The 10,499-nt window shown below is 45.1% G+C and overlaps 2 protein-coding genes across 2 annotated transcripts; one reads left to right on the top strand and one right to left on the bottom strand.

Moving 5' to 3' along the window:
* Nucleotides 1–2,700: 2,700 nt before the first annotated feature.
* LOC136498986 (uncharacterized) lies at nucleotides 2,701–5,065 on the top strand. The gene is made up of 3 exons (XM_066494681.1): nucleotides 2,701–3,336; nucleotides 3,599–4,338; nucleotides 4,464–5,065. Exons 1-3 carry the CDS (start codon nucleotides 3,025–3,027, stop codon nucleotides 4,885–4,887), a joined length of 1,476 nt encoding a protein of 491 aa, XP_066350778.1. The 5' UTR covers nucleotides 2,701–3,024; the 3' UTR covers nucleotides 4,888–5,065.
* A 512-nt stretch (nucleotides 5,066–5,577) lies between these two features.
* Nucleotides 5,578–10,034, bottom strand: LOC136499848 (uncharacterized methyltransferase At1g78140, chloroplastic-like). Its single transcript, XM_066495357.1, has 10 exons — nucleotides 10,017–10,034; nucleotides 9,595–9,921; nucleotides 9,394–9,488; nucleotides 9,150–9,281; nucleotides 8,590–8,671; nucleotides 7,915–8,105; nucleotides 7,645–7,756; nucleotides 6,638–6,745; nucleotides 6,230–6,431; nucleotides 5,578–6,138 (listed from the first exon to the last, which is right to left on the bottom strand). The coding sequence occupies exons 1-9, from the start codon at nucleotides 10,032–10,034 to the stop codon at nucleotides 6,291–6,293; spliced, it is 1,206 nt and encodes a 401-aa protein (XP_066351454.1). The 3' UTR covers nucleotides 5,578–6,138; nucleotides 6,230–6,290.
* Between the last annotated feature and the right edge of the window lie 465 nt (nucleotides 10,035–10,499).

The raw sequence follows: 10,499 nt of genomic DNA on the forward strand, positions 1-10,499 counted from the left end.
CATATTCTACAAGTGTGTTCCTTAACTGGTTCTATGCACTGGCTGGAGTTGTCCCTAGATAGTTGATGTTGATACGCAGGGAAAGACATGGAGGAAAATTCATAGGCTACGTGGTGAAGCAATCTCCATCCATGAAGCTCAGGGTCAGTTGTGTTTATGTACTGCTAGTATGTTCAGAAAGTATCAGCTTTTATTTTGGATCCTAGAAGACTATGGTACTGATAATTGGACATTGAAGCATACGGTGACCACGCTGGAGATATTTGGACAGGACAATATTTAATTTGGTTACGATGTTTGTAATGCAGACTATAGAGTGATTGCAGTTCACCTGGAATGGAATTTGAGTTTCCTTGTTGGCGAGGATAGAACACTGATCGCAAATGACATGAACCTCAAAAAAGTTCTTGTCCTCCCTGCTCAGGTCGTGCGGTATCCTAGACCTACCTGGAGGCTATGTCCGGAGGGACCTCACTGTCTTCCTTATGTTCCCTTATTCATAGAGTCAGTAGGAAGAGCAGTAAAGTTGCATATGATGTTCTTTCTTTCAGGTAGGGAGTTGTTTTGATTCTATATATAGTCCAATTTTGCCTTGGTAACTAAAGCACTTGTATGTTGAATATCATTAATGCTGCTGCTTTGTGTAGGTTGTGGAGTCTGAGTGCTTTTGAACGATTTTCCTGCAATGGCTAAGGGAGGAAGAAGAGGGGTTCCATGGTGCACTGGCTACCAAGCTGAAGGAAGCTTTGTCTTACAAGCAAGAGTGCCAATCTGAAGGAGCGGAGCACATCTACCTCGTTTTCGTTACGTAAGTCTGTAGGGAGCAGAACCTTTATTCTCATATCTATGTACCGCTTGTGTTAATTCTTGAGTTGACACAGTTGTTATGTTAGTGTTGCTTGTTATTATAAAAAGTACTCTTTGTTGTGGACAGATGAATGATGTGTAATGATTATATCTATATGATGTGTATTCAGTAAGTTATTAAGACCCAGCTGAATTAGTAAATACATTGTGAAAATTGGATGCAATTCTATCACCGTCGGATTTAAGGACCGTCGGTTGTTTTGTCATCACCTGTCGTACCACTCGTCGTTGATGAAGCAGACGGCCATCACCGCCGCTATTCGTCTGATGCGGCAGGGGTCAATAGTGTATCACCACCGCATCGTTTAGTAACCCGACACCGACTAAAGGATCATCATAGGCGGATCGTACTGCAACGCAACGGTGATCATGCCCTATGACTAGATGGTTCATACGCTGAAGCGACGGTGATGTTCGTCTCGACACAAGCGGGTCGTGCTCCAATACGACGGAATAAGGATATGATCACGGACGGATCATAAGCCATGCAGCGGTGTTAGTGCATACCCACACAGGCGGGTCGTGCTCTATTGCGACGGAAGTAAGGACCTTATCACGAACGGATGATAAGCCAATACGGCGGTGTAATGTGCATCCTAGTCGGTCTCAGATACCGACGGTGATGGTTATGACTATCACTGCTGATAGCTTACCGTCAAGATGGAAATTGGACTACGATGGAGGTTACGACGTGGTTGTGGTAGATCCGACGCGGTATTATATTTCATGACACGGGGAGTAGTGTGGTAGTATCTCCTCTTGTCAGAAGTAGGACGTTTTGGACTTTCATCATATTTCTCTCTACGTTTTTTTCTTTTTGCAAGAAGGACGTGATAGGATCTGTAGTGCGTGTATGTTTCAGATCTGATCACTAATTTCAATTATAATGTTTTACCTAAATTTGATAAATATATTATGAAAACATTTTTTAAGACAAATCTATACGCTTAATTTTTTATGTTTTCAAATTAACTATTTCAATATGACTGACGCTTAAGTATAAAATTTTGACTATGTTCCAAAAAATAAGTACTTATGACAGGAAGAAATACTAGTTTTTTTGTTCATCAGTACATTGTGAATTGTGATTCAATTCTGATTTTAAAGAAAAGCCCTATGCAAATTTTTAGTGCTCTCCTACCTTCCTTGCACGGATAAACGGTTTGGGTAATTAAACAAGAGTATTAACGGTTTTGGCAAGACATCTGTTGCGTGCTTGCAGTTCAAGGGAGGCGCTAGTGTCTTTCTCCACGGCTAGAGCTGGACAAAAAAAAAAGTTGTGATTCAATAATACGCTCGATTCGGCTCGTCAGTGACTCGGCTCATCAGTGGTACAACTTAAATCAACTCATTTATATTTTTTAACAAGCTAAACCAGCATTTTAGCTCATTTTGTTATAACAAGCTAACTCGCGAGTCTAGCACAATCTAATTCCGTGACCCAACAACTAGCCCAGCAACATAGGTTGTGAGTAGGGGTGGACAGCCGTTTAACTGAAAATTCGGTTTGGGCTATGTTTAGTTCGCGAATTTTAGGAATTTGGCTACCGTAGTATTTTTTTTTATTTGATAATTATTGTTCAATCATGGACTAATTAGACTCAAAACGTTTGTCTCGTAATTTCCAACCAAATTGTGCAATTAGTTTTTTTTCGTCTACACTTAATGCTCCATGCATGTATCGCAAGATTCGATGTGATAACTACTGTAGCACTTTTTAGAAAAGTTTTTGGAAACTAAACAAGCACCTGGTGTTTTCGGTTTTTAGGAATGAGTAACAGTTAACTGTAAAACAGGAGAACCGATAAGTTTAGTGTCGATATTTTTACTTCGGTTTCACAGTTTAAATAATAATAAAAAAACGGAATCGCCGTCGGGGACACTGCTTGCTGTCGCGCCGGATTATGTTATGTGGCACAGTGCCAGCTTCCAGCTCAGCCTCGGCGGTGGCTCACCTGCTCGCTCCGTCGCTCCTGGGTCAATTGGTCAAAATCCCCGCTCGAGCTTGACAAAACACACAACACAAGGCTGTCTCTTCTTCCCCCATCTCAAGAAATCGACTTCGATTAGCCCGGGGACGTTCCTGCCTCCTGCTAGTCGCCGCGCAATTCTTGGCAGCCTGCTAGCTGCTAGTAACTAGGAGCCGCGGGGGGGCAAATGAGGGATCCGGATGCGGAGGCGGCGTCGCGCCGGCGGTGGACGCTGGTGCTGGTGAACCTGTCGTCGGTGCTGGAGAAGGCGGACGAGGTGCTGCTGCCCGCCGTGTACAAGGAGGTGGGCGCGGCGCTGGGCGCCTCCCCGACGGCGCTGGGCTCCCTCACCCTCTGCCGCGCGCTCGTGCAGGCCGCCTGCTACCCGCTCGCCGCCTACGCCTCCGCGCGCCACGATCGGGCCCGCGTCGTCGCCGTCGGCGCCTTCCTCTGGGCCGCCGCCACCTTCCTCGTCGCCGTCTCCGGCAGCTTCGTCCAGGTCCGTCCGTCCGTCTCCCCAATTTCCTCCCCGCTCTCCTCCGCCTCCTCCTCCTCCTCCTCCTGTCTCTGACGTAGCGGACCCACACCTCCACGCTTTTAATTCGGTCTCGCACGGCACGTCGGCACCTACCACCAAACATAGCGGTTATCCGAATATTCCAGTTTAATTTAAAGAAGGTCGATGATATTTCGGTGTATCCCTGACACGTGGGCCCATCCGCTGACTCGCAATCTGTGGCTCGCGCGCGCGCATTGCGCAGATGGCGATCTCGCGGGGCCTCAACGGCATCGGCCTCGCGCTGGTCCTCCCGGCGATCAGCTCCCTCGTGGCCGACTACACCGACGACCACACCCGCGGCGCGGCCTTCGGCTGGCTGCAGATGACCTGCAACCTGGGCTCCATCCTGGGGGGCTCTTTCGGCGTGCTGCTCGCGCCGATCACCTTCCTCGGCGTCGCCGGGTGGCGGGTCGCCTTCCACGCGGTGGCCGTCATCAGCGTCGCGCTGGGCGTGCTCATGTGGCTCTTCGCCGCGGACCCGGCGAGCCCGGCCGCCAAGTCGTCCAAGACCGCGGCCTCCGCGACGGAGGAAGCCAAGGAGCTGCTCCAGCACGCCCGGCGCGTCCTCGGGGTGACCACGTTCCAGATCATCGTCGCGCAGGGGATCGCCGGCTCCATCCCGTGGTCCGCGCTCAACTTCTCCGCCATGTGGCTGGAGCTCGCCGGGTTCACCAACTGGGAGACCAGCGTCATCACGGGGCTGTACCTGTTCGCCACCGCTCTCGGCGCGCTCTTTGGGGGCCTCATCGGAGACCCCGTCGCCAGACGGTTCCCCAACACCGGTAGGATCGCCCTGGCGCAGATAAGCTCGGCATCCGCGCTCCCGCTCGCCGCCATCCTGCTGCTGGCGTTGCCCAATGACCCGTCCACCGGCGTGGCGCACGCCGTCACATTCTTCGTCATGGGGTTCGCCATCTCCTGGAACGCTTCGTCGACCAACAAGTATGATCGATATGATGCTTTTTGTCTTAGGCATTTTCCAAATCTGTTACTTACAGTATCTTGTTGTGTTGCATTGTTGCTTGCTCATTGTCCACTGTCTTTCTTCCTGCGCAATTGCATTGCAGCCCCATATTCGCGGAGATTGTGCCAGAGAAGGCGAGGACGACGGTCTACGCACTGGACAAGTGTTTCGAAGCAGTGTTCGCATCGTTTGCGTCTCCCATCGTCGGTGTTCTTGCGGAGCGCGTGTTCGGCTATAAGCCGGTCTCGTCCGACACGAGCGTGGACACGGACAGGGAGAATGCCGCCGCGTTGGCAAAGGCTGTTTACACGGAGATCGCCGTGCCCATGGCCATCTGTTGCCTGACCTACACCTTCCTGTACCGCACGTACCCCCGAGACAGGGAGCGCGCTCGAAAGGAGCTTCTGATGGCATCGGATGACCACCGCGGTGGAGAAGCCAGTGACGACAATGAGTCAAGTGTGGTTCACACACGGGTAGACGAAGAATCCTCTGTCAGCTCCTTAAATCAGAGGCTAATATCATGATGAGGAGGCTACCAATAAGGTGGAGGTGGGCAAGAGCAAGACAACCAAATCTGAAGTCCTGCATCGTTTCCTGGACTGTCACTCAAGTGTTAATAGATTAAACATGCCTCGTCGGAACCATCGTTACCTGTTACCACGCATCGAAAGACGAAATCTACAGACTATATTTGCATCTAAACTCTTATTGAACTTTTGTTGCATACAAAATCCGATCCAACATGAGAAATCCAACTCTTTACGTGATAAAAATCAACAAAACATTGATAAAAATAGGCAAATTAGGCTCCTTTGCCGATCTTCGTGCTTCTCCATTAGTTATATCTTAAGCGGATTAGAGCGCAGAACGTGATTTCACAAAACTAGGTGCGAATAAATTTGGCCGAGTTTTTGAGATGTTTGTAGACAAAAACTAACTGTAATAGAAAAACATTTCAGTTTTTCTTGATTCTTGACCATGAAAAACCGACTGAAACACACATGAATCAACCGAGTTCTGGGCACAAATTTGGCTGTTTACATGTCAGGTTTTCATAAGATTGGCTGCAATCCTAATTAAGTTTGAAAATTGTAGACAGCCGACTAATATATTTTTCCAAAGTGACTTTTAACTTAGAATGGTGGGAGTAAAATAGAAGCTTCCTAGAAGAAGCGTACTGTAAGCTAGAAGGCCTTTTCAGGTGGCAATGGAGATATAAGAACCGTCTTTTTCTTTAACAAAATTTAGACAAAACAAAGACAACTTTGTACAGATGATTTTCACCAATTTATTTTGATTAAAATTATTCCTCGCCCTGCTGATACTTCAATTTGAAGGGCGGGCCTGGTGCAAGCGGTAGAGTCTTACCACGTGTGACCGGAAGGATCCCGGGTTCGAGTCACGGTCTCCTCACATTACAAAGGCGAGGGTAAGGCTTGCCACTAACACCATTCCCCAGACCCCCACACAGAGCGGGAGCTCTCTGCACTGGGTACGCGCTGATACTTCAATTTACCTTTTCAGAAAAAAGCAACAACATTAGTTTGTAAACGATTGGATCAAAGGAACCACCTGTATGAACAGTAAAGATGAGTTAATATATTGTACAATTGCCAGACCTATGAAGCTGTATACAAATAACTGATATAATCCATGCTATGATGAGGTCAGTCAAGTAAAACATGTGTATTCACTATTTACATCACACCTCCCTTAAGAAAAGATGCCAACCTTAAGAGCAATGGCCACAACCACACAAATGCACAGAAAGAAACCTGTAACAAAATATTTCAACATTTATCAGGACATGTGAAAGAGAATTAGCCATATAGTTCACTAAACATAATTATTAAACAGTGTATTTACCATTTACAGTACAAAACCAAGGAGTCTTGACATAAACTTCAGGACGATTGCTGTTATTTAATTAGCTTGCTTTAGTGGCAGAAAACATTATATAGAATCCATTTCTGACAAATTTGAAATCAACCAGCCCACATGCTTTGCAAAGATCTTCAAGCTCCACTTCGGATAAGAAGATATTACTCCCAGATATTAGGCTAATGTACTGCAAGATAATTCCAAAAGGTAGTGTAAGAGAACAGAACAGGGCAAAGTGAATTACATATAGGAGCACAAGATGATCAAAGATTTAGTCTTCCATCCATTGACTTGGAGGATTCAAAAGACTACGGAACCACTTCAGGTTTAATGTGAATTGGCCTGTTGTCACAGGAAAACCATTATTTTGTGATAATTATGAGTTGGCATTACCGAGCGTCCAATACTCAATACTGGAATAGCTGGTGGAATAACATCTGCTACGAATGTGGAAGCAACAAAAATCCCCCCTGGGCAAAGGACTCTACTGATATCTGCAACCTATGAAAAGATCATAACAGAATAAGCACTTTCAACAATCATCACCAGGTAGCGGGAAAGTGAAAAGCATAAACATAGATCTCCCAGCAGGTATATTGAGAAGTTGAAATATTGCTAAAGTTGTTCATTAAAGCAATTCCTTGTTCGCTACTTTATCAAGCTTCATGATTTGTGGGTTGTAACAATGGACCCTGAATAAGTCGGCTTCTTACTCATTTGGAGGTTGTGCTCATGCACTTGCATGACTGTGAAACATGGGTGGAAAAGAGGAACACAAATGTAACAAGCATGTGGGTTCAACACGCAAGATTCATTCATTCGCATATTTTCGAGGAGCATTATGGAAGTGGTAAACTAGTATGCTGCCAAATATTTTGAGGCACATAGGAAAGTGGAGCAACCAAGTACTCCCTCCGCCCTATAAAGAGTGTCATTTCTCACTTCCTGGGAAGTAACATTTTCAACTTTGACCAAATATATATAAGAAAATATTAATATTTATGGTGCATAATTAGTATCATTAGATAATTCGTTGAATATATTTTTATAATAAACTTATTTAGAGATACAAACGTTGTTAATATTTTCTACAAACCTAGTCAAACTTAAGAAAGTTTGACCAGCGCGAACCCCATAGCAATACTCTTTTTGGGAGGGAGAGAGTAGGTAGGTTCATGGAAAATACACGATGGAAAATATTTTTTATGTAAGTAATCAAACTAGCATGTTGCCATGTATTTTGAGTGCAAAGAAGAATATGGAGTAACCAATGAAGCTGGTTAATATACAAACACTAATCACAGAATTTTATTGTTAAGCTCTTCAAGAATGCAATTATGAAACAGATAAAGGAATGAAAACTTTTTGACATAAATTAGTAACTCAAATAGGGATCTTACAGCACAAGCTGGGGATGGCCAACAATGAATTGCAGCACCTGCATGCACAGCATCAATTGAACCACTCACAAAAGGGAGTCTGGATATGTCAGCCCTCACCAATTCTAATATCCTGAAACAAAACAGTTTGCGTTTCACATATATGGTTAGAATAAACTAATAATCACGGCCACAAAACTACTGACATGAAGGAACAACTAAATATCGAGACTTAATAAGTTAAACATGACAAGTATGGTACAGAACTAAACCTAATGATCAAAGGCATACTCATCTGAAATGTTTTCCTGCTTGATGCATTCGTTGCACTGCTTCAACATATTCTCTGAGAAATCCAGTGCCACAACAAGAGAATATAATCCACTCTTAACAAACAATCTTGAGAACAGGCCACTTCCACAACTTGCATCAACAATAGTCCCTCCAAATGTTGGCTTCAAATAAGTTTTTGCCATTTCAAACTGTAGGCATTGCAATGTTGTTTAGAAATCTGAAAATGTATATGCTCATACAAATGATATGTAAATGCTTAAATATATGTAAGTTGCTAAGGAAACCAAACCTGGCTCAACCTAGGATTGAATTTAGGGTCAAGCAAAGCTTGACATCAGAACCTTGGCTACGTGAAAAAAAAAAAAAAAAAAAAAAAAAAAAAAAAAAAAACTGGTGGCACATCATCAACAGCTAAACAGTTGCAATGGGCCCAGCCTGGATGCAACAAGGCCATATTTTTTCTAGAATGGCCAACCCAAAAGGTGATCAGGTATAAGTAAAATACCATGATCAAAGGTTCCTCAAGAGCTCTTGAGTACCATATTTTTTCATGGGGAAAGGAAAGGAAAGAGAGCTACTAATCAAATTTACATAGAGATGATTGGAAGACAGAAAGTTCACAAATGCAATTGAACATCCTTATGAATAGAACATAGTTAAGCAGCATGACCTCTCTCTCTCTAGGCCTGGGAAACCACCCCATATGAAATTTTGGCGCCATCCTCTTTCATAAAGAAACGATACCAGTGGAGTCCTGTTCGAATAATCATCTGTAAGGACTAAGAAATAATCTGGACGAACTAATTGACAAATGCAGTCTCATATTCTTGGTCCCCAGCTCCCCAAAAGAAACAGTTTGGCAAACATTGATACTAGTATGACATGCAACCTTTAATTGGATCATTGGTTATGTCTGTATGCAAAAGAATGTATTTCTGTCGCAACATTTCAAGGCTTCAAAAAAGATATTAAGATTTCTTGCATTTCCGATTTAGAGGCTTAGAGCCTTAGGAATGCTTTCAGCTGTTAGTTAGTGGGGTAATTTTTAAAAGAATTCCAACTCTCAGAGAAGTGAAGCAGACGGACAAGTGAATCATGCCCCTAATTTAGGAGACACTACAATTTTAAGCTTCAGAAGGTCAATTACGTCTGTGATTAATTCCTTCGCCCCCTCATTTCACCCAGATCCACCAGGACAACTAATCCAAGAAGAAACAAACAAACATCCTTACCTGAACAACTCTGTTGCTGCGGGCATGGATTCCGAGTGCTCTGTGGAACCAACTGACACTGTAAGATCCCAGTAATCCTGCTTGTTGGGGTAGAATTTCTTGCAGGTTGAACATTCGAGACTGGAAGCATCGCTGAAGATGAACAAACAACCATCAATTTGGGAAGCTGCGTGATAACCAGTTGGCTGTGGCAGTGGCACGGTGGTGCCACTGGTGCGGAACGAAATGGTGAAAGACCGCTTACTCCGACTGATCGCTCGAGCTCGCGAGGGGGTAGTAGCAGATTGGACACGCCAGCTTCCTCAGTTTCGTCTCCGGCGCCTGCTCCACCAAGGGTCCCTGAAAAGGAAAGCACGCTTTTAACTCGCCGCCTTCTCAGCGGAGTGTGTGGGCGGGCTCTCCGCCTGCTCGACGGAATGCTTTCGCGGCCTAGCGGGGAGCTCACCGCGACAGCTTCGTCGGGTATGTCGGGAGCGGTGACGGCAGGTGAGGCGCTGGCGCACAGGTCAAGCCTCCTCGCCGAGGCAACCCGGTTACGGTGCGCCGCGATGTGGTGCCGAGGGTGCCGATTATAGCAGCGCGGCGCCGTGGGAACTGCTGTGGGGGTGGTCGCCGTGCCAGCGCCGCCATGGGAAGTTGGGAGAGGTGGCGCAGTCCTGGTCCCCGGAGATTGGAGGCGCGGAGAGAGGAGTAGAGGACCGGAGGAGGCGAAGCGGCATCCAAAGTGAGCAGAGGAGCACGGAGGGAGCAGGTGTGCCCACGACAAGGCACACTATTTGTGGTGGTGACATGCGCGCAGTGAGAGCTGATGTGTCGGTCTACATCAAGCACGGCATGGGCCCCTAGGCTGTTACTGCTGTGAAAAACGCTGACGGGCCGACCCATCCACTGTTGGCCTGCCTAGAGATTTTCTCCTAGCTTTATAATTATAATGGGCCATGAGATCATAAATCCATTATATGTGAACGTTTCGTTAGAGCTTTATTTGTATTTATTTATTAATATATAAGCGGTTACACAAGTATTTTCATCGTTTTTAAAGAGGAAGGAATGAGTTTTATGTGGATAAAACTCTCTTGGCACAATTACTATCTCTATCTATGAATTATGAAATTAAATGTTTATGAAACTATAAAATAAAACTTTTCATTGAAATGGATGTTTCATCTATATTTCATTTTCATTCTATATAGCGTGGCAGTCTTGAAAACAACGCCATAAAACTCATTGAGACTAGCCTAAGACCATTTTTCATAAGATTTTTGAATAGGTCTTAAATACTCATGCTACTTGTACAATTATTACAAAGAAAATGCAATTATTAGGGCACATCTACCTATGTCATTTCCC

The sequence above is a fragment of the Miscanthus floridulus genome, chromosome 13 (assembly GCF_019320115.1).
Source record: "Miscanthus floridulus cultivar M001 chromosome 13, ASM1932011v1, whole genome shotgun sequence".
NCBI classification, from domain to species: domain Eukaryota; kingdom Viridiplantae; phylum Streptophyta; class Magnoliopsida; order Poales; family Poaceae; genus Miscanthus; species Miscanthus floridulus.

Bases quoted from the DNA above. Each gene is read 5' to 3' on its own strand.
- LOC136498986 (XM_066494681.1), top strand. From the start codon at position 3,025: ATGAGGGATCCGGATGCGGAGGCGGCGTCGCGCCGGCGGTGGACGCTG. The intron at 3,337-3,598 runs GTCCGTCCGTCC...CGCATTGCGCAG, and splicing joins TCTCCGGCAGCTTCGTCCAG to ATGGCGATCTCGCGGGGCCT. The intron at 4,339-4,463 runs GTATGATCGATA...ATTGCATTGCAG, and splicing joins AACGCTTCGTCGACCAACAA to CCCCATATTCGCGGAGATTG.
- LOC136499848 (XM_066495357.1), bottom strand. The intron at 9,489-9,594 runs GTGAGCTCCCCG...TTTCCTTTTCAG, and splicing joins TACCCGACGAAGCTGTCGCG to GGACCCTTGGTGGAGCAGGC. The intron at 8,106-8,589 runs AGGTCATGCTGC...CAATGCCTACAG, and splicing joins TCCCAGGCCTAGAGAGAGAG to TTTGAAATGGCAAAAACTTA.